The 27,490-nt window shown below is 55.7% G+C and overlaps 3 protein-coding genes across 21 annotated transcripts; 2 read left to right on the top strand and 1 right to left on the bottom strand.

Annotated features, from left to right (window-relative positions):
• Positions 1 to 170: 170 nt before the first annotated feature.
• ASB6 (ankyrin repeat and SOCS box containing 6) lies at positions 171 to 5,757 on the top strand. Of its 2 annotated transcripts, none has more exons than XM_072778276.1 (6): positions 171 to 403; positions 1,905 to 2,086; positions 3,075 to 3,181; positions 3,288 to 3,396; positions 4,012 to 4,098; positions 4,223 to 5,757. In XM_072778276.1, exons 1-6 carry the CDS (start codon positions 291 to 293, stop codon positions 4,888 to 4,890), a joined length of 1,266 nt encoding a protein of 421 aa, XP_072634377.1. In that variant the 5' UTR covers positions 171 to 290; the 3' UTR covers positions 4,891 to 5,757. The 2 variants fall into 2 exon arrangements, with proteins under 2 accessions (XP_072634377.1, XP_072634378.1); XM_072778277.1 differs by lacking the exon at positions 171 to 403 and adding an exon at positions 536 to 776.
• A 172-nt stretch (positions 5,758 to 5,929) lies between these two features.
• Positions 5,930 to 18,801, bottom strand: NTMT1 (N-terminal Xaa-Pro-Lys N-methyltransferase 1). Of its 9 annotated transcripts, XM_072778279.1 has the most exons (6): positions 14,723 to 14,884; positions 12,034 to 12,201; positions 10,827 to 10,937; positions 9,008 to 9,219; positions 7,984 to 8,236; positions 5,930 to 6,840 (listed from the first exon to the last, which is right to left on the bottom strand). In XM_072778279.1, the coding sequence occupies exons 3-6, from the start codon at positions 10,861 to 10,863 to the stop codon at positions 6,584 to 6,586; spliced, it is 759 nt and encodes a 252-aa protein (XP_072634380.1). In that variant the 5' UTR covers positions 10,864 to 10,937; positions 12,034 to 12,201; positions 14,723 to 14,884; the 3' UTR covers positions 5,930 to 6,583. The 9 variants fall into 9 exon arrangements, with proteins under 9 accessions (XP_072634380.1, XP_072634386.1, XP_072634383.1 ...); XM_072778285.1 differs by lacking the exons at positions 10,827 to 10,937; positions 12,034 to 12,201; positions 14,723 to 14,884 and adding exons at positions 18,059 to 18,152; positions 18,526 to 18,801; XM_072778282.1 differs by lacking the exon at positions 10,827 to 10,937.
• Positions 18,126 to 25,523, top strand: C16H9orf50 (chromosome 16 C9orf50 homolog). 10 transcript variants are annotated; one of them, XM_072778268.1, is made up of 7 exons: positions 18,136 to 18,829; positions 19,194 to 19,383; positions 19,488 to 19,601; positions 22,738 to 22,901; positions 24,505 to 24,673; positions 24,930 to 25,032; positions 25,324 to 25,523. In XM_072778268.1, exons 1-7 carry the CDS (start codon positions 18,322 to 18,324, stop codon positions 25,429 to 25,431), a joined length of 1,356 nt encoding a protein of 451 aa, XP_072634369.1. In that variant the 5' UTR covers positions 18,136 to 18,321; the 3' UTR covers positions 25,432 to 25,523. The 10 variants fall into 10 exon arrangements, with proteins under 10 accessions (XP_072634375.1, XP_072634373.1, XP_072634374.1 ...); XM_072778267.1 differs by having other exon boundaries at positions 18,139 to 18,829; positions 22,789 to 22,901; positions 24,861 to 25,032; XM_072778265.1 differs by having other exon boundaries at positions 18,140 to 18,829; positions 24,861 to 25,032.
• The last annotated feature ends 1,967 nt before the right edge of the window (positions 25,524 to 27,490 follow it).

Raw genomic sequence — 27,490 nt, 5'->3', positions numbered from 1 at the left:
CCCACTCGGCCGGGGCTGCAGCCCGGAGGCCCCGGCTCGCGCTCCGGGGCGCGCCGCGGCCCTCCCAGCCCGCAGGGGGCGCTGTCGCCGCCCGCCGCTTCCCTAGCCGGAGCGGGCCGGAAGTGGCCCTCGCGCTTCCGCCGCGGAGCAGCGGGGCGGGCGGCGGGCCGGCGGGGCGCGGGGGCTGGTCCCGCAGGAGCCAGTGGAGCCCGCGGCCGCCGGGACGCGCCTGTCGGCCCCTCGGCCTCCGGGGAAGGTGCGGCCGCCCTACCGCCGCCGAGGCCGCCGCGATGCCGTTCCTGCACGGCTTCCGGAGGATCATCTTCGAGTACCAGCCGCTGGTGGACGCGATCCTGGGCTCCCTGGGGATCCAGGACCCCGAGCGGCAGGAGCCCCTGGACGGGTAACTAGCTTCCCTGCCGCCGGCGGCCGACCCGGCGCTGCCCCCCTTAATGGTCTCCACAGGCGTGGCGGGGGGGGGGGTGGCTGTGTCCCCGCTGTACGGATGCAGAGGCGGGCGGAGGCCGGGGTTGCGTTGCTTTGAGCTCCTGCACCTGGCCCAGGTCTTGCCCCTTGCAGGGTGGAGCGTGCTCCAGGCCCGCGCAGGGAGGCCGGGAGGGTGGGGTGCCGGCGGGGCCTCCGCCTCGATGCCCCACCCTCGGCCCTGCCTGCCAGTTGCAAGGGAGCAGGGAGGAGTCTGCGGGCCTCAGTGTTTACCCGAGAGCCGTGCGAAACTGAATTCTGCAGCTGAGTTTGCATCTTACATAGACGAGCAGGTGGGAAAGGTATTCGGGGATGCATCAGTGAGCTAAAGGAAACCCCCAGCCTCGGGGATGCTCATACTTCAGAGGAGAGAGACTGACGGTCCCTAGTCGGGTGTGTGTCCGTTCGGTGTAACGGAGAGAAGCAGGCATGTTTCTGGGATCCCTTGGGATTTCAAACCCAGTGGGTTTCATGCGTCTCCCTGGGGACTTCGGTGGAAGCAGGCTTGCTTCTTCGCTGCTGTTGGCTTTGAGGCTTGTTTTGAAAACAGTGTGAGATGTTTCCTTAACTTTAAGGCTGCTGTGAGGGTGAGGGCGGGGCAGCAAAGGGCCTGCTGTGTGGCCTTTCCTAGTACCAGAATTTTTGCTGTGTATCCGTCCAGCACCGGGCATCCTCCCAGGCTGGGGAAACAGTCGGAATCCTGCCCAGGTGGGGGGTCGGACTTTGATTCTGACAACTGAAGGGTCCCAGAGGGGTGAGGCTAAGGGGAGTAGGGAGCATCGGTGAGGAAGCGAGGCCTCACCCAGAGGTGGTGGCCTGTGAAGGAGCTGCCTGCAGGCCTGAGCTTCTGGAGAAAGCCACAGCAGCTCTTGGAGGTCAGTGCTGGAAGACAGGTTGGGTTGGTGCTGGGGTGTGAAGGGCCACGTGTGCACTCAGCCTTCTGGGGCCTGGGGGGTTAGACATCTGAGTGTGAGCACAGGAGGGCCTGGGCTGCCCTGGCTGTGGGGGTTGCCTGGTCTGGCCTCCTCTGCAGCTCAGGGACAGTCAGTGTCAGGGGAAAGGGTGCCAATGTCTGCTTCTTGCACCTGGCTGCAAAGGCTCCCCTTCAGGCCCAGCACCATAGCTGTGAATCTTTGTACTCAATCCAGGGACCAGACTGTCTGGGCAACTGGAGAGGAGGCTGGAGACAGCCCCAGTTCTTAGCAAACGCAAGGAGTCATCTGAAGTTAAAAGATCCAGCTTGCTATACCACGGGCCTTTTTCCAAAGAGACTTCCTGCCCTCGCAGAACCAGGATCCTCCCTGGGGGTGGGGGATGGGGGTGATGACAGCAGACCACCCACCCACAGGGTGTGCAGGCTAGCTAGTCCTACAGCCATCCCCCCCCCACACCCCAACTGGTCCACCTCTCTCCTGCCCCAGGCCCAGTTATGTTGCCAGCGAGGAGAGCCGAATCCTTGTTCTCACCGAGCTGCTGGAGAGAAAGGCGCACTCTCCATTTTACCAGGAAGGTGTGAGCAATGCCCTGCTGAAGATGGCCGAGCTGGGACTGACCCGGGCCGCCGACGTTCTCCTGCGCAATGGGGCCAACCTCAACTTTGAAGGTCAGCTGGAGCCCAGAGGGGCTGGGGGTGGGGTGGATAGGTGGCTTAAGTGGGGCTCTGCCTTGGGTGGGGAGCCAAGCCTTCAGGCACTGCTTCTCCTGTTCTCCTGGGAGCCACTTTCCTTATTTCTTCCATGGGTGGTGACTAAGGAACCCCATCCCCCTGTGGGCTTTCAGATGGTTCTTACCACCTCTGCTTCAAGGGCGAGTTGGTTGCTGCTTCCACCATGTGATTGATCAGCACACTTGCCCAGCTAAATCCTGGGTTCCATTAACATGAAAATGTGGTTGCTGGCACTGTGCCCAGAGCTCAGGGAGAGCAATTTTCTGCCACTTATTCAGAGCCATCTCGCATTTTTGTTCATGCCACAGGAGAGGGAAAAACACGGAAGTGACACTGGGTGTAAATCACGACAGGGCTGGGTTAGCTTCTAGCCCAGAGGGCCAGGGGATGGGGATGGAGCCAGTTTACTTCTCTGGCCTTCTTACCAGGGTGGGCAGGGTCAGCCAGGAGACATACAGGGCTGACTTGCGACTGAGTTGGTCTTTGAGCCGACACAGCACATGGCCAGGCACGCCTCCCCTCCCCGTCTGAGGACAGGCTCAGAGGGTGCTAGGCTCCTGGAGGGCTGAGGAGCTGAGGGGCACGGGGCCTGTTAGGAAGTCAGTCATTTGGAGACTGGCTTCGAGGATGTGGCTGTTACTACCAGGCTTCAGAAGCTGTCACTCCGGGTGCTTCTCCTAGCAGCCTGAGAAGAGGCCCCCTTACAGTTCCATTTTACAGAAGAGACTAAAGCCCAGACAGGTGAGGTGCTGCGCCCACTAGGATGCCCCCAGGATCCTGACCTAGGTCTGACTCCAGAGCCTGTGCGCTGGCACCTGATGAGGATGGCTCTGTCCTGACCCCTCATGGTGACAGAAGCCTGGGTCTCCTCAGGAAAGAGGGCTGGGGCCGATAGGACTTAGACGAGCTGTGTCTGTGCCTGCAGACCCTGTCACTTACTACACGGCCCTGCATATCGCCGTCCTGCGAAACCAGCCGGACATGGTGGAGCTGCTGGTGCGCCACGGGGCCGACATTAACCGGAGGGACCGGGTAAGGGCTGGGTCCAGCCTGCTCTGAAGCAGGGATGTGGTGAGTGGGGGGCTATGGGCAGCCTCACAGGCCCCCAGGCCCATTCAGCTATGCTTTCTTGGCTCAGATCCATGAGAGCAGCCCCTTGGACCTGGCCAGTGAGGAGCCCGAGCGCCTGCCCTGCCTGCAGCGCCTCCTGGATCTTGGAGCAGACGTCAACGCGGCTGATAAGCATGGTGGGTGCCTCCCACAGGAAAGCAGGGCACCTGGCACCGGGTGCTTTGCGAGGGAAAGCCAGAGCACCCCAGGACAGTGGCTAGGTGTGCAGGCTAGATTTTGCTGCATTTTGCTGACCTGCAGAAGCTTTCAGGAAGTGGTGCAGCCATTGGCCCCACGCCAGCCCCTTGAGGTCTGTCTGCAGGAGGAAGTAGGGCATGCATGTGGTCAGATTCTGAGGCAGAGTTAGCACTTCTTGGCAGAGACTAAGCCCGGGTCTCAGGTAGCAGCATCTGCGTGTCCAGAAATATCCCACGTCTTCTGGCCACTCTGCTCTTGGTTCTGTGTTGGTGGAAAGGGAATGACTAGAAACCGATCACCCTCCACCTTGGCTGAGAAGTTGGTCCTTTTTAAAGTTTGCTTTCTGGGGGTGCCCAGCTGGCTCAGTTGGTAGAGTATGTGACTCTTGATCTCAAGAGTTGTGAGTTCAAGCCCCATGTTGGGTGTAAAGATTACTTAAAATCCTTGAGGACAAAACAAAGTCCACTTTCTCATCCTGTGGTGTCCCCTGCACCTGAGGGGTGGTCCTGACCTTGGTTTCCTGGTCCACACTCCTCATTCTCTTCCTTCCATAGGAAAGACTGCTCTGCTCCATGCTTTGGCCAGCAGTGACGGGGTGCAGATCTATAATACTGAGAATATCCGGCTCTTACTGGAAGGAGGTGAGGCTGGTCCACAGGCTGTTCCCAGGCCCTTCTCTTTCTTCCCACCATTAAACATGAAGCATTACTTTGCAGGGATTTAAGACCTTCTCCTGTTTTCTCTTTTCCTGACTGGCTCTTGTAGGGGCAGATGTGAAGGCTACCACCAAAGACGGGGACACTGTGTTCACCTGCATCATCTTCCTGCTTGGTGAGACGGTGGGAGGGGACAAAGAAGAGGCCCAGATGATCAGCCGCTTCTGCTTCCAAGTCACACAGCTGCTCCTGGCCCATGGGGCTGACCCCAGCGAGTGCCCAGCCCACGAGTCCCTCACACACATCTGCCTCAAGAGCTTCAAACTGCATTTCCCTCTCCTGCGCTTCCTGCTGGAGTCTGGAGCTGCCTATAACTGTTCCCTCCATGGTGCATCCTGCTGGTCTGGCTTCCACATCATCTTTGAGAGGCTCTGTTCCCACCCAGGCTGTGCTGAAGATGAGAGCCACGTGGACCTCCTGCGCAAAGCTGAGACCGTCCTAGATCTCATGGTGACGAATTCCCAGAAACTCCAGCTGCCTGAAAACTTCGATATCCATCCTGTGGGCAGTCTAGCAGAGAAGATCCAGGCCCTTCACTTCTCCTTGAGGCAGCTGGAGAGCTATCCTCCATCCCTCAAGCACCTATGTCGGGTTTACATCCGGCTCTATCTTCAGCCCTGGCCTGTGGATGCGAAGGTCAAAGCCCTACCTCTGCCTGACAGGCTGAAATGGTACCTCCTCAGTGAGCATAGTGGTACCGTTGAAGAGGACATCTGACCACTCCCGGATGGAAGGGTGCAGGGTCTGGGCAGCTCAGCCTGCTGGTGGATTTTGGTACCTGTGGCAGCCTTAGGGGAGAACCTTCTGGCCATCTTCCGGAAGGTACAGGTTGGGAGAGGAGACTTGATCCTAACTGTGTACCAAGAACACAGGTGGAGCCCAGCAGCTGCGGTCATTCCTGTGGGAAAAAAACTCTGTCTTCCAGGGGGACTGCCCCCCCTTCTGTCTGCCAGAACCCCCAAGTCTCAACCACATTGGGAAAAGGGACAGGGTGTAGATTTGGGACAAGTGTACACCTCGTCTGCAGGGAGCATCAGGCAGGGTAGCTTTGAGTCTCTGTCCTCCTGAGAACTGTAGGAGGCTGGTCTGTCTTGCATGGGGCCCAACTAAAGCCAGAAGGAAGCATGGTAGGCTTGTGGGGGACAACCCTGCAAGGCCCTTCACTCCCAGCCTCTCCTCATGCTAGATTATGTCACATACAGAAGTGCTTTTGGTGGGCTAGGGAGAAAGCTGAGCTGACCCCTGCCACCTTTGGCCGTTCTGGGACCAGGTCACCCACGGCCCAGCCACCAAGGCACGGGACTGGACTCTGGTGGCAGCTGTCTGTGCCAAACCTGGGACCTTGGGAGACCATGTCTTCTGCTAAAAGCAATTCTGCATGACCAGAGACAGTCCTTTCCAAAATGTCTCACAATTTTGTGAGGGGTCCATCTGATGAAGAAAGCTACACTGCTGAAAGCTGACTGTACTGCCCAGGCCGAGCCCTCACAAAGCCGAGTCCCAGGCACATGGGCCCTTATGAATTGTGTAAATGCTGGGGAAGCAAGCTGAGGCAACTAAAGATACATTATAAAGTAAAACATTTCTCTTGGCCTTCAAGGTGACATTTTGGCCCCTCACCCTTCCCCAGCCTCAGATAAAGGCTCCCACTGCAGCCATTAAGAGGTGAGAAGCACTAGGGGACGGCAGCATCTGGTGGGGACAATTAACACAGCACTGCTGTCCCAGTTAAAAAAGAGTACCACTCCACACTGGCTAGGGCCTTCCCATTACAGGATTCACCCTTTTATTTTCTGACTGAAAATGCTCACCGAAGAGGAGCTGCCAGGCCCAGCCAGGAGTGAGGCTGCAGACTTGTAACGATCACATTAGGGACACCAGGGCTCCATCACCACACAGGCCTCAGAAAGCAAACATCCCCAGCAGCTGCAGGAGGTAGCAGGCCTGCCCAGGCTCGCCGTAGCAACAGAGTGACAGTGCCAGCTCCAGGCCCGGCTCCTCTCCTCCCCCCAAGGGAAAAAAGTCCTCTATGACCGAGAGTTCTCTTCCTCTTAAGGCAGCCAGGCCTACAGCTGGAAGGCCAGGTGGTACAAGGGAGATCCAGGGAATCTCCGCTTCTGATGGGATCACTGTATTCCCAGTGGGGAGCACCAGGGGCCCTGAAGTCACGCGAGTCTGCACTGCCCAGAGAAGCAGCAGAGCCAGGCTCCAGCCTCACTGCTCCGTTCAGGGGCACCCTTCCTCACTGGGTCCCATTATGTCTTTTGAAAAAGAGTCTAGTGATGGACGGCAGACAGGTATATTTAGCGGTCTTGCTCAACACTCCCAAACCATCGTCATGGAGCCTCTGGGTCTTGCCCGGCTGCCAGTCCCCACCCCACACTGGTCCCTTTTTCCTGCCAGCCCCCGCTCATCTCAGGGCTAAGCTGTAGACGTGGTAGATCTCATCGGGGAGGTTCTCCTGGCGCTCCTGGGCTAGGAGGCTGAGGCCTGCACTGCGGACGATCCTGTGGACCACCTCGAGGTCCCGGCACACACTGCTGTCCACGTCATCCAGGATCACACCCTCCTGGGCCATGTTGTCTTTGATGACAATGATGCCATTGGGGCGTAGGCCCTGCTTGCAGCGCCGCAGGAACTCAGCCAGGTGCTGATCAGTCAGGTGGCCTGGGGACAACAGAGGCTGGGGTCACTAGGGAGGGAGTGGTGCCAAGCACGTATATGTCACTGGCCATACATGGCTCTCCGCCTCCTCTCACTGCCTTACTGAGCTGTCTAAACACACAGGGCCTCCCTGGCTCTCAGCAGTCCAGAGAAGCTTACCAAATCCCATTCCATGTAAGAGGAAGCTGGCTCAGAAGCCACTCACCAGAGAGCAGTCACAAAGTACACAGCTGGGATTTCACCCTGAGTGGACGACTTCTGGGCCCTGCCTGACACCTACGCTCCATGCCAATCCCCCTGCTTTGAGGCCTGGATTAGGGGAACATACCAAACTGTTCCCTTCCCTAATTAGAACTCCAGACAGGCAAAAAAACAAAACAAGAAAAACACCTCCAGATAGGCTTTTAGGGACCACAAAATATAGGGCCAGACCCAGTGTGTCCCCAGCAGGGCTGTGGTATCTGTTATGGAGTATGAAGTGGGTGGCCAAATGCTGGTACAGTGCCCTCCCCCCCCTCCCCCCCGCACCTGCTGCCAAGTCAGCAGCCCAGGAAGAGTGCCTTGGGTGTGCTGCTAGGCTAAGTAGGTGCAGGATGGACGGTAAAGCACGGCTCACTCACTGTGAACAGCAGGAGCAGCCAAGGCTTCAATATTTCCTTTAATAAAAAACATTTACTTATAAAAACTCATTTCCAAGTTCTTTGAATGCAGTAAGTTATTGTTCATTTCCACTTTTTCACCAAAAAACTGCACCCAGGGATGCCTGGGTGGCTCAGCGGTTGAGTGTCTGCCTCCAGCTTGGGGCATGATCCTAGAGTTCTGGGACCAGTCCCACATTGGGCTCCCTGCAGCAAGCCTGTTTCTCCCTCTGCCTATGTTTCTACCTCTCTGTGTCTCTCATGAATAAATCTTTAACAAAAAAAAAAAAACTGCACCCAAAAGGGTCATAAAAGGTACTGATAAAACATGGAAGGTGTACTTTAAGGGAGTGCCTTCCACAGTCGTGGCGAGCCCTGGGAAGACTAGAGAAACCCCTGCCATCTTGCCTGCTGCAGGTGCCCTGGGGCGGTGGCTTCCAGGACTCCGGGGGGACCACCTCTGTGGCAAGAGGTGTGTGGAAGGTGGAGAGGGCTGGGGAAAGCTCACCTATCACCCACTGGATCCAGATGACATCGTAGGAGTTCGGCTCGGGGCTGAAGTCCTGGAGGCCGCAGCAGAAGTAGTTCCTCACCCTCTTGCCCTCTTCCCCCAGATACGTCTTGGCTTTAACCAGAAAATCTTCTGTCACGTCCACCATGTCTACCACTCCAAAGAGCGGCAGCAGCAGCCTCTTGGTGATCCTGCCTATGCCGGCTCCGCAGTCCAGGGCACAGGAGGTGCCCGTCTTGTTTGGGCCTTCCTAAGAAGCAGAGAAGGCACAGACTCCGTAAGGAAGGCTCAAAAAGCCCGAGGGACCCTGTCCCTAGGAAGGGCTGTTCCTCCCACGCTCCCAAGGTCACTCCAGTAGGACCAGGCATGTAGGCTGTGGGGTCGCCAGTGGGCAGGAGCACACTTTGTGCCTGTCCTGGGCCACCTGTCTAAAAAGCCGACTTCCACTTAAAGATGGGTAATTTGAATAGGCGCATTGATCTCCTCTCACTCCCAGAGCCCCGTTAAAACAACAGGATGGAAAAAATTTAAGCAGTGAAAGAATGGAAGACGGAAAGTGGGCAGAGAGACATCAGGTAGAATGAGGAGCAAGCACCAGCCTCTGACGCTCACCAGGGGAGGCCACAGCTGGGCACACGCCAGCCTGGCACAGAGGAGGGCAGGGCAGGTGAACAACTAGGAGCCGGCCTTCAGCAGAACAGCCAGCACCCACAGCCCAACAGCCCGCAAACATGGCAAGAGAGTGAAGGATTCAATCCAGACAAAACGGAACCGTTAAAGTGAGACTCCGTGCTGGTGCCGGAAACCCTCGCACAGTGACCAGCTCCCATCTGACAACCCTGAGACAGAGGCCCCAGTCACATGCTGCCCCCGCCCCAGCCTTCGAGGCCTGGGTGGTCGACGCCAACAGATAACCAAAAACCCTGCGGTGATCCGTGTGAAAAGTGGCGCCCCGTGCAGAACAGGGAGGGCCACCAGGGCCACATCCTCTGCTCCTGGACAGCACACCAGACCTGCCTACCCTCAAAAACCTCTGCAGGAACTTCCGGGAGCTGCTGATGTCGATGCTGGAGATGTGGCCATACCCCCCGAGCATGCCGTCCACTGTGGGCGGGACTTCCTTCCAGTACGTCTTGGCCTTTGAATAGAACTGTTTCTCATCTTCTATCACCTCACTTGTCATGCTGTCACCAACCGAGTCAGCTCGGGCACCAAACCCAGCAGCAGTGCCTCCTGAACAACAAAAAAAAGCAAATCAGCCAAGTCAAGGGCCCCAGTCTCACCCCACGCTTCACTGGTCATGCAACCCTGTCCAATGCAGAGAGATGTCCAGTGTCCCCAAAACTGCTATTCCTTGGATGACAGTGCTGTCTCTCGTATTCAAGACATTTTGCAAAGTTACCTCTGTATCAGAGGAGAAGACCCAGAATCCTGGGCTTCTAGTCCTTTCCTTACTATACATGACACCTGACCCGATGGCTTCTAACTCTAGGGTATCGAGAACCCCCAGTCTACACTTGAGGAAAGTGAAGCAGGGAACCCCACCTTCCACAGTGGATGTTCCAGCTGATTGTGGGAGGGGTCTGGGGAGTCTGCATGCCTCCCCCTCTCACTCTAGAGCACAGAATGAAGCTCACTGTGGGGTCTGGTCCTTTGTTAAGGTGCCAGGACTCTCTATAGCTCCATGCACACAATGGCAACTGTGCAGGGCTGCAGACAAGTACAAGACATAAGCACAACACACCCCAGAGGAAGTGCTTCCCTGAGGAGTGACGACCATCAGCTAAAACTAAGGATGAGGAAGGGTTCACTAAGCCAACCAGGCAAGCCTGCTCCGGGAAGAAAGGCATGAAAAGCACATAGAGAGCCCCTGCAACTGGAAATACATAGTCAGGGGAGCACATCTGTAGATTAGACTCCTCGCTAAAGAGCAGGGAGCTTAAACTACTCGAGAGTCAAGCAGGGAAGTGACAAGAGATGTGTTTCTGGAACTCAGTTGACAAGCTGTGTGGACTCCAGGGCGAGAGTGAGAGCAGATGCAACAAGAGGGTGTTTGTCAGAACAGGTGGAGAGGCAATGACAAAGCAAGAGCCTGGGCCTGGGAGAGGGGAGGGTTTGGCAGCTCCACACCCAGCCAGCCCAGCCACTCATGCCAGGGAGGGACAGAAGGGTCAGATCTCTACCCTGAGGCATCTGCATGCATCAAAATGGGTCTGCACTGAGCCAAAAGTACTATGGAAACTTAAAGAATGGAGGATTCCTTTCCAAATGGCAGACAGGGGAGCGGCTGAGAGAAGGCAACCTGAGCTAGTCCCTGGAAGACAAGTAATGCTGGGGGTGGGGGAGGGCAGCACAAAGAGACACAGAGGGGGCAGGGCACGTGTGTCACCCACAAGACTGTTGTGATGGCCTGGGCTGACTGGAATGCAGAGGAAGAGGGTTATTATGGGGAGATGAGCTTACATGGGCAGACTGGTCCTGGGTACAAGAGGCTCCAGCAACAGGCTGGGGGCCATGGGTCTAGCCTGTTGGTAATGGAAAACCAATGAGCTGAGAGTTTCTGAAGGGCCCAAGGTATGCTGGGATATAAGCTTGGGTGGGACCAACTGGCAGAGTGGGAACAGCAGGAGCCACCCTGGCAGTTGGGATAAGGAGCAGCAGCGCTGTAGGAAGATAGCAACAGGGGCACATTCCCATCACAGGCTCTCAGCTCAGGGGTCACATCCCCAAAGGCCCTCCAGGAGCAGCCCAGCGAGAGTGGCTTCCTCCAACACCTCGATCCAATCCCCACATTTTCCTGCCATCAGAATGTATATTTCTATATTACACTGTTTACTTACTGTCTAGCCTCCAGTGGGATGGAAGCTCCAGAGGCATGACCTTGCCTTTTCACCACTGTGTCCCCAGCACTGAGCCCACAGGAGTCCCTCAGTGCACGGGTCACAGGACTCCTGGAAGATGGGGTTAACACAGAAAGCTTCATGTGGAACCCCAGAATAGTGTTCAAAAACAAGTAAAAAACCCCGAGGATGCACGAATGCTTTAAGAGTTTCAAGAGAAGTAATCAGATGGGAAACAGAAAAGTGCCCTAAGGACAAGCATACAGCCCTCAATACATTCTGACTAGAAGGACAGAATTTTCATTGGCCATGTTTGTTACTAGTCCCCAATGCACAACTGTACTCTGAACCTGTCCTAGAAGACAAGGAGCCTTCCAGAAGCGGCAGGCCCAATTCCACCCAACAACTCAGGAATGCTCCTCACTGGTGCAATCTTGCTTCCATCAGGTCAGCCCTTTCTAGGGAACCCAGCTAGCCAGTAGGGGCATCAGGGGAGGGTCCTCCTCCCCAACCCCTGGCTTCTTCCTGAATTTGTATGTTCCTCAGGGACAAGGCCACACACTAGCCCTCTAAGGAATCAGAAGAAAAGCGACAGCATCCACATGCCCTAGCAGGTCCAGTTCTTAGATCTGTGATTGTCACTGTTTCCGTCCTCTGGAGCCCTTCTGCTGTGTGGAGAGTCCTTCAATCCCCTTCAGATTCTTTTTTTTTTTTTTTTTTGTGCCCCTTCAGATTCTTGAATCAGCTCTCAGATTGATGCTCTAGCTTCTTCGTTCAGGTACAAGAGTCTGGGACTGCAGTGAAGGCAAGTTCCAACTACTGTGTCACTCGAAGAGCCCTTTGGGGTAACAGGCTGGGGGGCCCTGGTTCTAAATATAGCATCCCCTCACCCTGGCTCACCGCCATGTCCCACACCAGTGTCCTAGCACCCGAGGCTATTCCTCCACCCCCTAGAGAGAAAGTGGCACACAGCTCAACAGGAATGAACTTCCGCTCCAGCCCTGAGTCACATGGTAAGCCAGAGAACTAGAAACCTGCCGACACCCAGAAATGCCAGCTGTGGTAGAATGAAGATCACTGTACTTCCCGGACAGCTGACAGGAAAGAGGGCCACCAGCCTGAATGTCACCACAAAGCTCAGTCTGGGGCTGCCCAGCCCCCATCAACAGGACCCACAGCCACCATGTCACAGCCTCTCCACCATTACCCAGGACAGATGGCATCAAAGCCAGCTCTTCCACAGCATGCCAGCAGAGCTCCTACTCAGCACTCAGACGGGAGCTCGGCAACACCAACTCCGTCCCCATCACTGCCCGCCAGTCTTGGCAAACTGCTGGTTTTGTCTTCATATCTGTCTCCACCAGCCTGGGAGCTCCTTAGAAAAACAGTGGCAATATCCTGAGATGCATCACTGTTATTTCTCTCGTATCCCATGTAGCATACAGGCATTCAACAAAAAATTCAATCCCCACTAAATGAACAGAATAAATGTGGGCCCACTCACCTGGCTGTACTCTCTTTGCCTGTCTGCCTTCCCTTCCAAGGAAGCAAGCTTCTTGGGGACAGGGACAGGACCTCATACCCCATTAGCCCAGCACCTGATACAAGGTGGGGGTTTGCTAATTGTTGAAGGATTCAAAGAATGAGCTTTCTGTGGTTACATTCTCCACTTCTGAAAAAGTCTTATAAAAATCCAACCATTCAAAACTGGTAACATTGAAAGCATTACCGACAATGTAATTTTTTGCTTTACCAAAAGCCTTACAACATGATTTCTTTAAATGTCAAGGTCCTCTGAATAATCTAATTTACAAGAACTCCACTTACAGGCAGATTCTAGGAACAAGCCAGGGGAGGAACATCCAGGATGGGAAATGGCAAGTATAATTTTGACATTTGTTCCAACAGCTGATTAATTAGTAAACATGACTCCTTGGGGCCCTGTCTACACTTTATCTCCCAGTGTCCAGATCAGAGTGGGAAAGAGGACCCTAGGAGTCCAAGGGAACAGTGGGGTTGTCAGTCAAATAGCAGTAAGTCCTCCTTTACTCTGCCCAGGTTGTGGTGAGGAGCTATGTGGCTGCAGGGGTGGGAAAAGGCCTGGACACAATCTGGCTTTGTGTGCATCCTCAGCTAGCTTGGATGGGAAGAGAAGCCTTTTGTTCACAGTGGACTATGCTCTTCAGCAGGTAGAACGTGTTGTCCATCATTCATGGTCATGCAGCCACCTCCTCTTTCCCTCCAAGGTGTTTAGGCAGCCGCCCCAGCTACTACTTCTCCCAGGGTCCATGGAAAAAAATGGTGTTTGAACTGTCACCATCAGTGCTTTGGGGAGGCATCACATCCTCCTCATTTACCAGCCTCTAAGAAAAAACCTGGAAGCAACAGGAGGCAAGAGCCTGCTTGACATTACTTCCTCCCTCTTGCAGCCTACTGGACAGGGCCTGTTCTCCCTGGATCTGTGACAGCAGCTGGACATATGGGAATGGCAAGGTGCTCTATGAAAAAGAAAGGGAAGGAGGAAGTAAACAAGACGAAAAAAGGCGAGACGGAGGAGGAGAGATGGGGTGTTTGAAACCAAACTAAGGCTCTGGTAGAGTCAAATGAACCACATCTGAATCCTGGCTCTGCTTTTCTCTGGCTGTCTAATCTCAGATAAGACACCTAACTTCAGTTAAGTTTATCTATAAAATGGAAACAGCAATGTTGACTTTACAGAAACGCTGTGACAATCGTCACAGGTCGGTGTGAAAGCATCCAGTGATCTGTACAGTGGCAGGTACATATTATCTCAAGTTCAGAAATCTCTGTCAAATGAAATTCTCATCAATTCTCTCTGCCAATTGTAGAGATCAAATGGGAAAAATGCAGTGATGTGCCCTATGAACTGTAGAGTGCTGGCAACACCTAAGGGATCACTACTGTTATGCTGGGGGGTCGGTCCAGCAGACAAACAGCTCTGCAAACCTGCAGTGGAGGGGAGTGAGCTTCCCATCTGTTCCAGCATAGAAACAGTGCAGAGATTCTGGAGATGCTACCTCTGTGACCCTATGGCTTCTGGGCCCCACCAACGCATTCTGCATGTACCTCCAACCCTCCCCCAGGCCCCAGCTGACCGACAGAAAGCCATTCCACTAAAGGGGTGTTGTGCCTTAACACAAACACACACAGGAAACCAAGAACAGCCAAGGAGGGAATTCAGACCCCTTAACACAGTCAAGGGCCCCATCCCCCAGGGGATCATCCTCTCTCTCTGGGCCATCATTCTACACATTCAGACCTTGTACAAGACCGACCCGCCCCACTGCCAGGGCCTCTGACACCGGCTGTTTCTATCCCAGAGCGATCCCGCTGTTGATGGGCAGCAGAGCCTGGGCCTCTGGTTCCATCTGGCAGCCCCTGGGCAAACAGGCTGACCTTGGCTCCAAGGGCTCTCGCGGGGAGCTGCCTTCTGAGTGGCACCAGTGGGGAACTGGAACGGGAGCTGGGTCCAAGGTGAAATACGATAGCGACTCCCATGCAACGGGCACTACTGTGCCCGGCTCTGACCTGAGCATTTTACTGAATCCTGACACCTCCCCTCCGAGTGCGTGCTCTCCTTAATCCCCGTTTCTCACAGGGGAAACTGAGGCTCAGATGGGAAAGGGCCTAGCTACGGTCCCCGGACGCACCCCCGGGGGAGTGCCCCGTCCAGGGTCCGGCCGCCTCGACCTTCCTCCCCCACCCGCCGCCACCGGTGGCCCAGGTCCGACCACCCCGGGGCCCGCACGTGGGGCTCGGGCAGCTCGCGCCGGGTCACGTGACGAGCCGGGGCCTCAGGGCGCCGAGGCAGTTGGGGACCGGGGCCTCCCCTCCCCCGGCGGCCACGGCTCCCCGCTCCGCCGCGCGCTACTCACCCCGGGCGGGGGCTCCCGGGACCCGGGAGAAGAGGACGGGAAAGAGGATGCGGAAGACGGCGGCGGCGGCGGCGGCGAAGACCCCACAAGCCCACCACCAGCTCCGACAGACCGCGGACAAACGCGACACCTCGCGGCGCGCGCTGCCTTTGTCCCCACACGTCACTTCCGGGAGCCCGGGGCGGGGCCGCCGCTAGCCCCGCCCCGCGGCCGGTTCGCCCCGCCCCGCGGGCTGCTGACCTCAGTTGACTTCTGGGTCCGTGCAGGACCTCTCGGGCCTGGAGCCTCCGCGCCGCGCCTCTCCTGCCTCCAGCACGCGCACCAGTGCGGTTAGAGGCTGAAGGCTGGACTTTTGAAAGCGAACGTTCTGTAGGTTTCCACTGGGTAAAAAGAGGCGGGGCGAGGGGGAGGAGGTGCCTTATTACCCAAATTGCACCCGTAATAATTTGCATTAAAAAAAATATGCATGGGGATCCCTGGGTGGCTCCGCTGTTTAGCGCTTGCCTTTGGCCCAGGGCGTGATCCTGGAGTCCCAGGACTGAGTCCCCCATCGGGCTCCCGGCATGGAGCCTGCTTCTCCCTCTGCCCGTGTCTCTGCCTCTCTCTCTCTGTGTCTCTCATGAATAAATAAATAAAATCTTTTTTAAAAATAAAAAATAAAAACATACAGATCAAAGGAAGGAAGGAAAGAAGGAAAGAACAGAGAAAGAAAGGAAGATATCCCTGACAGTGCCAAGGGGCTGTTAGCCCAAATACACAGAACTAGTTCTTGAAGTTTCCATTCCAAAAAACCTGCCCTCCCATAGGCTTCTCCCATATATAGAAATTTTGGAGGAGTCCCTGAAACAACCTTGATGGAATGTGAGTTTGCAGGTGGGTAGGCCTTGTGAACCTCTCCAAGCCTCAGTCTCCTCTTCTGCCAGTGTTCAATGTGTAGGATAGCCCAGGTCCAACCTTCAGCCCTGTGCCTGCAGGGGGCTCTCAGTAAATAGTATTTATCATTAGTTCATTTTTCCCAAACTGATGCTCTGGTCTTAGATTTACAGTGCCTTCCTCTGGGCTTTGCACACAGGAGGTTCTTTAAAAGTGTGTTTGCTCGCACACCTGGGTGGTTTAGTTGGTTAACCGTCTGCCTTTGCTCAGGTCATAACAGGGTCCTAGGATTGAGTCCCACATCCAGCTTCCTGCTTCCTGCTTAGTAGGGAGTCTGCTTCTCCCTCTTCCCCTTCCCCCTGTTCATGCTTTTTCTCACACAAATAAATCAATAAAATCTTTTTTAAAAAAGTGTTTAACGAAGTGAAAGCTATGGGAGGGGGAGCTGCTGACTGCTGTGGAGTCCTCCAAATCCGTTTATGTATATATTATATGGCATCCTCTCCAGAGTACTCCAGGTCAGACTTGGTTTCCCTGACCTGGGCCCCTGTCCTAAGCTTCATTTTCCATACGTTAAAGAGAAGGGGATAAATCCTAAGCAATCTCAAATGCTAGGTGCATCTATAATTTTCCTTTGGGGGCAGCTCTGAGCCCGGCTCTTTTAGGGGTGCCTAAAAATCCACCCCCACCTTTTTTTTTTTTTTTTTTTTTCCTGTCAATGGATGAGAAAGTCCCTTCCCTACACCTGGTCTCTGAGGCCTTTCCAGATCTGGACAGCTCCAACCTCAAAGCCTCTTGCATCACTGAATTCCCAAGCCTTGCACACAGTAGTTGGTCAAGAAATGTTTGCAGCATGCCAAGGGCTGGAGGGCTCTTTAGAAATCATCTAGTTAGTGAGGTGCTCCTCATCCATTTTCTAAAAACTCATGTGCTCTTAGAATAAATATAAAAAAGGTTCACCTTCCCCACTCAATATTCCAATTTCCTGAGGAGGTATGCCCTTCCATCCCATTGAGTATTTGCAGAAAATGGGAATACATCAGCTATGATGCCTCCTCCAGGCTGACTTACAAAATTGTAAAATGATATCATTCCAGTGAAATTGCTGGTCCAAACAATCCTCCCCCACTCATGTTTCACAGAATAAGCTTCTCCCCTGCCCTTCCTAGTCAAGAGTCACAGATGGGGCCCAACAGTCTGTTTTACTATGGAGCCCTGAGAACAGACAGACTTTCCAGCATTACACAGCAAACAGAAGCAGAGCCTGGATCTGAAATTGGTTCTCTTCATTTCCAGGCCTACTATATTCTTACTGCCCAGGATTCTGGTTGAAATTGTACTTCCAGAGCTGCCCAGCTCAAACTTGACCCACCTGGGCCTCCCAGATCCAGAGAGGGAAGTGGAACCCTGAGCCCTCTGCCCCTGGCTTGGGCCTGGCTGCCCTGGTCAGGAGTTCCACCAACTCCCTTGTGAATATAGCCTTGGCTTCCTGAGCACAAAGCCCCACCTTCTGTCTTCAGGCCCAAAAGCCCACTGTTCCTCACATGGCCTTGGGTGAGGGGCAGATCACAATGACCCTGAACAGGCCCTTGAGGCAGCAGGGAGGGTGCAGCAGAGAGACCAGGCTGGGAAGATGGGATCTCCCAAGGACCAGCCCACCGATTAGGGGGCTCTAAACTCAAGGGACCTTCTCTGGACCCACTAGAAGCCCCACTAAGGTAAGTGTAACACCAGGAGCCAGCTCAGAGATAACAATCTGGGAGGAGAGTGTGGTAGGGAGGCAGCAGGCTCTAAGACACCCCCCCCCCCCCCGTGTCAAAAGCTGGGAGCAAGTGTAGGACTCTGTCTCCCAAAGGGCAAGTTTGTTAAAAATATGTGTCTTGGAGCGCCTGGCTGGCTCAGCCAGTAGAGCTTGTGACTCTTTTTTTTTTTTTTTTTTTTTTTTTTGTGACTCTTGATCTCTGGGTTGTGAGTTCGAGCCCCACATTGGAGGTAGAGATTACTTAAAAATAAAATCTTAAAGAAAAAATATGTATCTTGGCTCCAAACCTATTGAATCAGAATCTGAGGCATCTGTACTCTCAACAAGCTCTCCGCCCAAGGGGCCCTAACGGCCCAGCAGGACTGGGCAACTGCTAGGCAGGTGTCTCCTTTCAAACCTGGTTCCAGGTTTCCTAATTCCCGGTGGAGTGCTAATAGATAGCATAATAGACCTTGAACACTCCAGTGTGCTTAGTCACAGAGGAGCAGGTGCTCTGTTATCCCCATTCTACAGATAAAGGCATGAGAGAAGTGAATCAATTGGCTTGTCCAAGGTTGCAAAGCTAATAAGTAGTGGAACTGAGACGAAATCCTAAATAACAATTTTAAAGTAATTATAACAACAATAGTAGCAGCTAGCTTTAATTGAGCATGCACAAAGTGCCTGGCACTATTCTATGCCATTTACACGTGCTCACTCACCTAAACGTCACAGCAACTCAGAAAGGCATGTACTCTGACGTGACCATTTTGCAGGTGAGGAAACAGAGGCTGGGCAAGCTCTGGCCTGAAGCCACTGGCGGCCAGAAGAGAGACAGTGGCGTTACCCCCTAACCACAAGTCCCTCCCCACCCCGGGCACTATGGCTTGGGGGCTGGCCTATGCCCTCCTCTCCACTTCACACGGCACCCCCCGCCCCCCGCCCCTGGCGTGAGGATGCCCTGAGCTGAGCGCAGGGCCAGACAATGCCCAGGCGTCTCCCCAACCCCGGGGCCCAGCAGATGGCGTTCAAGGGGCTCCCCGGCGACCGCGCTCGCGGAAGGGGAGGCCCGCTGCTGCCCAGCCTGCCCCTGCCGCAGCTCCGCAAGGTCTCGGGCGCGGGGGTCCCCGACAGCTGGAGGGCCTCGGGGGTAGGCGGCGGCGGGTGGTGGCCGAGCGGGTCCTCGTACCCGGAGATGGGCGTGGGCGTCAGGAGCCCCTCGCTGCGCCTGCCAGCCCTGCCCACCGCGGCCCAGCGGGCGGCGCAGAACCGGACAAAGCTGAGGTCACTCCTGCTGCCGCCCCCGCTCCTGGCCAGGGCGCCCCGGGAACCCGCGCCCCCGCGCGCCAGGCCGGGGGAGAGCGAGGATCCCTGGCGGGGCGCGGCCTGGGAGGCCCCGGATTCGCTGCGCGGTCTCCTAGGAGAGCTCCTCCCCAGCAGGGTCCGCGAGTTCCTGCACCAGCGGCGGGCAGAGCGCGCAGGGCCGCTGCGGGGTGAGGCCCCGCCCGGGTCGGCCCCGGGGGCGGGGCGGGGGCGGGGCGGGGGCGGGGGCGGGGCGGAGTCATTTCCGGAGCGAATGGAGCTACTACTGCTAGCGGAGTCCGCCCGCCGAAGTCCTGCCGACCACCCCTGGAGGGCGGGTCTCCCATTGCCCCCCCTTTTTTTTTTAAGATTTTATTTATTTATTCATGAGAGACAATGAGAGAGAGGCAGAGACACAGGCAGAGGGAGAAGCAGGCTCCATGCAGGGAGCCCGATGTGGGACTCCATCCCGGATCCCGGGATCACGCCCTGAGCCAAAGGCAGACACTCAACCGCTGAGCTACCCAGGTGTCCCCCATTGCCCCTTTTGTACAGTTGAGGAAACCGAGGCCCAAGGCCATATAACTAGGGAGAGCCTCGTAAGGACCGTCCCCAAGCAAAGGCTCATGGCTATCTCCACCTCCTCCTGGCTAGCATCCTCAGCATCACGACCCAAAAGGAGTGTGTCAGAGCAATGCCACAATTCTCCCCAGTGTCCCCACTGTTCTTTCCTTCCAGACCTGAGGTAAGTATCCATTACCTGCTGATGGGGACAGGGTTGCTGACAATGATCCAAAGGTGGGGAGGACCCTGACCACTCATGCCAGGTGTGGCTTGTTTATCTTCAAGGGGCCAGTCATCGTACTTCCAGGATAGTCTTAAGAAGATTTTGCTCCATCAGATACCTGCCGCGGGGACCCTGAGGAAAGATCGTTCACAATTCACCCTCAAGAAAGGCAACCAGTGAGTTACAGGAGCCTGGCGGTAGGGGGTGGGGAAAAGGAGCATTCCTTCTTTTCTTTCCTATTGTCTTTTGCCCATGAATTTACCTATCTGTCCACCTATATACATCCATCTATGTGTCCATCCACGAATCAGGTCTTCTGCCAAATCCATAATCCGTCCATGCATCCACCCAGAGATCTATCCCAGAGCAGGTCTCCTCCCAACCTATCCAAGGATTATCCATCAACATCTATGAATCCATCCACCCATTTATTCATCAGGCCTCTACCAACATATTCATAATCCATCCATGAATCCATTCAGATATTCCTGCTCCCATTCACCTATCCATCTTTGCATACAGCTTCTCTGCGAACCAGGTGTTATACAATGCATCCATGAATCTCTCTCCACCCACGCACCCATCCATCCATCCATCTATCCATCCATTCATCCATCTAGCCAGTCATCTTTCTATCCACAAACTCTACGGTTCTATCCATCCCTGAATCCAGTGATTAGTCACCTACAAATCCTTCCATGCACTTGTAAATCCAGGGTACTGTCCATCTATAATCTTGTCATGAAGCCATCTACGAGTCCACATACCCATATACAGAAGCATTCATCCACTTATCCATACATCTACCCATCCCTCTAACATCCAGTCCTATTCAGACCTTTTCATTAACTCATTCATGAGTCCATCCATCCATCCACCCACCTAATCTTCCATCCTTTTACTCATCCCACCATCAATTCGTCCATTTCTTCCTCTAGCTTTTATTAGGTTTTGCTACGTGTCAAATGTTGGGGGAAATAAGATAAGGAATGGAGGTAGAAGAGCCTGGGCAGTATAGCTTACCTGGATCTCAATGCCATAGCTCTAATGGAGGAAAAGAATGTAGAAAAAAAAAAAAAAACAACTCCTCCAGCATAAACAGGCTTAAACAGAGGTGAAAGGTGAAGAGCATTGCCCATGAGTTTAAAGAGCAAGGAAAGTAAATGCACTACATACATGCCATCCCTTCTCCTTTTGGACCCATGGCTGACAGTATTATTTGACCCCAGCATTTTTCCCCCACTGGGCCTCAAACCCTTCCTGACACAGTGTTCCAGGCAGACGCTACCAGTGGATCAGAATAGGTGCCAGAAGTGAAACACATTTGCCAACCCAGGAACTTTAAATCAATCACCCCAAAGAAACACACTACTTCTCCTAAGACATAATAAGTACAAGTATGGAACTCATTATCTCAAATATGACAAACAGCAGGGATGGACATAATCACAGTGTTTCACATTTAAGAGCTAATACTTGAGCACTTCATGGTGTGTGAGATTGTCTGGTAGGCCCTACAGGGGACACCGGGGTGCCCTGGAATGGGCTCCAGAAGCCTTTGACAGGAGAAGCTGAGACTTCAGTCCTCTGGGCAAAGCCAGGATGCACCTGGGTCTGGCCCTGAGGCTAGCACAGACTGGGCCTTGATAAGCAGGCAACTATCGGATCACTAAGTAGGTCCCAACACCTGTAGCCGTCTCCTGTCTGCCTGGCTCTTTAGTGGGCTGATGAAAGCATCCTTTACGTGTCCACACAGACATAAAGAAGTAGTCAGGGGGATCCCTGGGTGGCGCAGCGGTTTAGCGCCTGCCTTTGGCCCAGGGCGCGATCCTGGAGACCCGGGATCGAGTCCCACATCGGGCTCCCTGCATGGAGCCTGCTTCTCCCTCTGCCTGTGTCTCTGCCTCTCTCTCTCTCTCTCTCTCTCTCTCTGTGTGACTATCATAAATAAATTAAAAAAATTTTTTAAAAAAAGTAGTCAAATAAATGGATGTAGATACATCAATATGTGTGTCCTTAAGGTGGAACATGACATTTCTGAATAACAGAGCCACAGATGGATCAAGCAGGCCCTCCTGCAGGCTTGCCCTTGAGGCTAAAATTAATAAATGTAACAACAACAGAATGCCCTTTATTGAGTGCAGGCCCCATGCCAGGCCTTGTACTAGACGCCTCCCATAAGTTATTTGATACTTTCCAAACTCTTAGAAGGAGGCTATTATTATATTGCTCTACAATATATAATACATAATTTAAAGAGGAAAACTGCAAAATGGAGACCTGATTGTGGTCTGCCCAAGCTCATGTGCCTGAGAAAGGGCATAACTGAGACTAATGATTATAAAAACAGTTTGAGGGGCACCTGGGTGGCTCAGTGGTTGAGCGTCTGCCTTCGGCTCAGGTCGCGAACCCGAGGTCCTGGGATCAACTCCCGCATCGGGTTCCCTGCAGGGATCCTGCTTCTCCCTCTGCCTATGTCTCTGCCTCTTTCTCTGTGTCTCTCATGAATAAATAAAGTAAAACCTTAAAAAAAAAAAAAAAGAGCAATTAGAAGTTAGAAATGATTACTCTGGGCACCACACATCCAGGTGGAGTGCTTTGCCATCCGTTTCATCTCACCACCCCATGTGGTAATGAGCCCCATTTTACAGATAAAGAAACTGATGCTTCAAAGAGTTAGGCTGGAAACCCAGGATGACTTGACTCTCAACTTCCTCTCTTTCTTCTCTCTGCTGAATTGCTTGATATATAAGCATGCCGGCTCTGGAACTAAGATTCAGATCTTGGCTCAAAAATAACAAAAAATCGGGATCCCTGGGTGGCGCAGTGGTTTGGCGCCTGCCTTTGGCCCAGGGCGCGATCCTGGAGACCCGGGATCGAATCCCACATTGGCCTCCCAGTGCATGGAGCCTGCTTCTCCCTCTGCCCATGTCTCTGCCTCTCTCTCTCTCTCTCTCTCTCTCTCTGTGACTATCATAAATAAATAAAAAAAATAACAAAAAATCTTGGCTCTACCTTTTACGAGCTGCATGACCTTGGGCAAGTCGTAAAACATCTCTGTGCCACAGTTTACTCATCTGCAAAATGGGGAGAATAATCATACTTCCCAGAGCTGTGTGGGTTTGGTGGGCTGATGCATGTGACAGGCCTGATCCACCTCCTTGGCAGGCAAAGCGTTCCCTGAAAAGGCCAGGTATTGTGGTTGTCAGGATACACAGCGAGCTCTGGTTGAGTGGATGTGTGCTGTTGGGGTGGAATGTGGGGCTGGGGGCTCCGACCCTGGCCCTCCCTTGCCCTTCTCACCTCTCCCAGCAGGTCCCACAATATACAGGCTCCTAAGCTCAAGACTGTGCTCACCCACAGCTCCTCAGGGGAAGGCTCAGGGCGGTGCAGGCGGTTTTGCCCCTTCCGAGTGCGATTTGCTGATGAAACCCTGCGGGACACAGCACTCCGCTACTGGGAGCGCAACTGTGCAGGTAGGCAGACAGGATGGGGAGCGCCAGGACTCCAGAAAGTTCCAGCTTGGAGCCCAGAGAGCAGAGGCTATGGCCCTGGGAGTAAGGGCCGGCCTGCAAAGGCCAGGAATCCACTGACGCTGCCGAGAAGGCTTCTCCAGAGAGTGTCAGGAGGACCTCGAAGACCGAGTAGAGTGTCCGAGGTCCTGCAGAGGTGTCTGAATATGGGTGGTACCAGAGAGCAGCCACAGTGCAGAAAACAATGGCTACCCAGGCTTGGTCACCGCTGCAGGACTTCTTGCTGCCAGGGGTTCTCAGGAAGTGCCATATCTGCCCACCTTGGAACAGGTGGCACCCATGGCCTCCCGACCCCTGTCTGGCCCCTTCCATGGCTTACAGGGGCTGAAGAAGGTGGCAAAGGCACTTAAAGCACCTTCTGCCCATATCCATGAAGGTATTGCCCAGAAAGGTCTAGAAGACCTGGCTGAGGAGTTGCCCAGAGAGGCTGGCTGGCTGAGGAGTTGCCCAGAAAGGTCTAGAAGATCCAACCTTCTCTCTGGGGAAGGCCAGAAAAGAAGCTAGGAACCACCAGACCTGGGTTTGGGAATAGAAGTTTGCTCTCAGCAATTTGGGGATGGATGTGATGGTGTCTGCTTTGGCACGGTTTTCAGTGTTTTCTGAAAAGGGTGTCAAGAGGCAGATGGGAAGAATCCGTGTCCTTGCTCTGGTATAACCTTTACCAATCCTCCTCCCACCCCTTTCTCCATCAGCCCGGCCTCTTCACTTCTCAGGATATAGCAGCCCCAGGGCCTCCAAGAGCTTCCATCTATTTATTGACCACCTCCTGTGTGCAGTTTCAGGAAACGGCTGCTCCAAAGCCTAGCTGTGGGTAAAGCCCTAAAATCCAGGACCTTCACTGACTCAGGAGGGACCCTACTCAGGCCCCTTAAGGTCATAGGAAGTTGGAAATAAAAGCTGCAGTTTTGTCTAACTTCTTGGTTAATGGGGAAGCCAAAGCCCAGAGAGCAGGTGACACGGCGGCCGAGAAGAGAAGCCAGAGTGTCCCCAGACAAACACTGGAGAAAGTTTCAGGCCAATGGCAGTTAGCTGACACAGGAGAAGCTTCTTTGTCCGCCGTGGCCACGGGAGCTGTGGTCACGTCCCAGGGCACCAGAGCGGGGCCCAGCTGACTGCTTCCCAGCCCTTTCCATCCTGAGGCAGCCATTGGGGAATTTGGGGTCCCTGACCAGCCAGAAGGGCAGCTATTGGGCAAGAAAGACTCTCAGCCCTTCCACCCCTGCAGGAGGCTCGGCATTGTCTCTGGGTTTCCACGGTGGCGTGACTGGCCTTCCCATTATGGGAAAGAAGGCCCATCTGGGGCTGCAGCAGGAGGGGGTATGGTGTGTGTGGGGGCACAGTTTGGGTCATAAAGGCAGAAACAGTCACGCAAGATAGTTTTAAAACCTGAGCCTTCTCTGGAGGCAGCCAGACGGCACTGGGGAGCCTCGGGTTGCCATGGAGACAGGGTTCTGCCCAGCCTTGCCTGCCAGAGAGGGAGGAGGGGAGAGGGGGGGTGCCAGAGCCCCGCCAGGTAGAGATCTCACTGGAGCCCTCTCTCCTCCAGTCCGGCAGAGCAACATCGAGAATGGGATAGCCACCCGATCATCGACATCAGAACAGGTGTCCGGGAGTGTCGGGAGATGGCTGGAGAGTTTGCCCAAAGCCCTAAGCCCCAGGGCCCAGGAGGAGGCCATGGCCAGCGTCTCGTTGTTCTGCTGGGAGTGCCCCGGCCTGTGAGGCTTCGGGGAAGGGGACAGGACTCCTACGCATTGCCAGGGCGCCCTCTCCTCACCCTGTAGACTACCCCACCCAGTGGCGGGCGGGCTAAGGGTCGGGGCCCTTGAGGGCCCTGCCAGCCATGGGTGGACCTGGAACTCAGAGTCCATGCAACTCACAGGCTCCTGTCCCCACCCTCCCCAGGCCCACCCAGGAGCCACAGAGTCACCTGTCTGAGGATGCCTTCATGAACAGCCTGCCCTTCATCCCCAGGGCCAGCACACAGAGGCAGCAAGGTGACCTCAAAACCTTGCTGGACACCGACCACACTCTGGAGCCAGTGGGCAAATCGCCCTGCTCCTGGAGCCAGAAGCTGGTGAGCACCTGCTGGCAGCCAACCACCCAGAGCACTCCTGCCCAGGGGGTGGCTGGGGTACCGAGTGAAGCCTCCCTGCATGTGGCTGAGGGCTGGGGTCTCGAGCTGAGCTGGGTTCAGATTCCCAGCTCCATACTTGCAGGTGCTGGGGGCTTTTTGCATTTGTTTCCTCATCTGTACGGTGGGGCTGACTCCAGTGCCCACCCCTTTGGACTGGGGGTATAGAATCCCCCTGGGATCTCCTGCCCAGAGGCCCCTGGAGCGTCCAGTCAGTCCTCCTTATCTCTCTAGGAATCCTTCCTGCCCAGCTTGGTGCTGCACACAATCCTGAAGCGAGGCCGCCCTAAGGGCTACCGGCTGCTCCTGCCCTCCACGAAGTCACAGCAGGCTCCTGGGTGAATGGCTACTGGAGCTCCAGCCCATGTGTGGACACGGGCCAGGGGGTGAGGAGAGGCCTCTCTTGCCCCACAAATAAACATGCATTTCAAGTGGCTGGGACCTGCTATGTCTCACCCTGCAAGTTGCTGGGCTCCAAGGCTCCTGGACCTAGGAGAAGGAGAGGACAAAGTCATGGCTGAGATGAGGCTGAGGGGTGGGGGCAAGGCATCCTCATGGGGCCAGGGCTTGTTCCAGGTGAACCCCTCTTCTGGAAGGCAAGAGGCCTTCCACACACACTTCAAACCTGGGACCAAGCCTCTGTCAACCCAGATCAACCCACACCTGAAACAGACACCTGCCCTGAGGCCCCGCCAGCTTCCATCTTTGACTGGAACCAAAGGGCACTTGCTGACCTCCACCATGGGATGAGGGTGTCCAGACTCCAAAGGAGTGGACAAACCTTTGTCTTCCGCACTGCATTCCCCAGGCCAGGTTCACACCATCTGGTCCCTGGAGGGCAAGCATCCCGGGTGGGTACCAGATGTTGCTTTCCTAGTGGTGGGGGGAGGAGGCATGGGCAGTGTTCAAAATCATATCGAGTGGTGGCAAAGGACCAGGTGGGTTGATCTGACCGCTGCACTGGCCTCCCGGGCAAAGTTGAAGCCTCCTGTCCTCCCCTGTGTCCAAGCGGCCGGGCCCCAACCTCTCGCCAAGCCCAAGATCCAGGTCTTTATCGCCACCTCCTGGCCAGTGAGGAAACAGCCACGGAATCCACACCCAGGCGCCCCGCAGAAAGGATAGGTAGCGGGGTGCTGGGCTGGGGGCCGGCGGTGGGGATTTAGGGCCAGGAGGGTAGTGGATGGGGAGGATTTGCATGCAACTCACAGGCAGGGGTGCCCTGCCTCCAGAAGAAAGGTCACAGATCTAGGCGGTTTGGAGAAACCCTGCGGGGGATGGGATGGGGGCAACACTTCAACTCCCCTTCCCTGGGCACTGGATGAGGCTTCCCTGCCTGGGATGACGCCCTTGCACCCTCCTTCCTGGGCTTTCACGACACCCCCACCCCGCCCTAGGATTTCCATTTCTCCGAGAGCTTGCGGGCCTCAGAGGAGGCCTGATTCTGCCGCGCCCCCTCCCCCGTGACCTTGCGCCGCCCACCTCCCCCCGCCCCCCGTCTCCGAGCCTCAGTTTCTCCCCAAGGGCCGCGGCGGGCCCTCCCCCGGCTGCCCGCTGCAGGGCCGCGCCGCGCCCACGCGGGGGCAGTGTTGGCCTGGCTTTGGCGCCGCCCGGCGCGGCCGAAACTTCGCAGCCTCCGGCTCCGGGTCGGAAACTTTTCCCCTCGCGCCGCGCCCGCGTCTCCCGCCCGCGCCGCGCCGCCTTCCACCTGCCCCGGGTTCGCCGCTGGCCCGGGCCCCCCCTTCTCTCGCTGCTTTTCGTTGCTATTGAGCCAAAAAGTGCTAGGCTTGCAGCGGCGCTGCGGGCGACCAGGCTGGAAGTCGAGGCCCGCGAAGAGCTCCCGGGGGCGGGGGCGCCGGGACCTGAGCCCGCGGCGTCCGGGGCGGGGAGGGGCGCCCTGTCGCGCCCCGCACCCCGGGCCCGCCCCGCCCCGCCCCGCCCCGCCTCCCGGCGGCCCCGGTGCCCTTCCCGACCCGGTCCCCGCAGAGCGCTCGGGCTTCTGCTTTCCCCTCGGACCGGCCGGCTCTGCTCCCCTCTCCCTCCCCCTCCCCCTCCCCCTCCCCCTCCCCCTCCCCCTCTCCCCCCCCCACGACGGGGATTACGTGTCCAGGGGCCTCGAGCCTCCCATCCCGCCCCTCACAGCGCGCACAGACGGGGACCCCGGCCACAGCCCCCCGCAGGCCCAGGCCGCAGAGACCCCGCACACGCACACACGGGCCACAGCACACGCAGGCGGCCCCTCCCTGCGGCCGGCCCCACAGGCCCCACAGGCCCCACATGCGCGGCTGCGTTCCTTGCTTGGGTCCCACCTGCCTCTGGGCGACATCGAAGGGGAAGGGAGCACGCGGGGGGGGGGGGGGGGCTGCATGGGGATGGGGGCACCCAGGGTCCTGGGGGGCACAGT

The sequence above is a fragment of the Canis lupus genome, chromosome 16 (genome assembly GCF_048164855.1).
Source record: "Canis lupus baileyi chromosome 16, mCanLup2.hap1, whole genome shotgun sequence".
NCBI lineage: Eukaryota > Metazoa > Chordata > Mammalia > Carnivora > Canidae > Canis > Canis lupus.
Note: the sequence above shows the minus strand (reverse complement) of the source record. Positions and strands in the feature narration are given on the sequence as shown.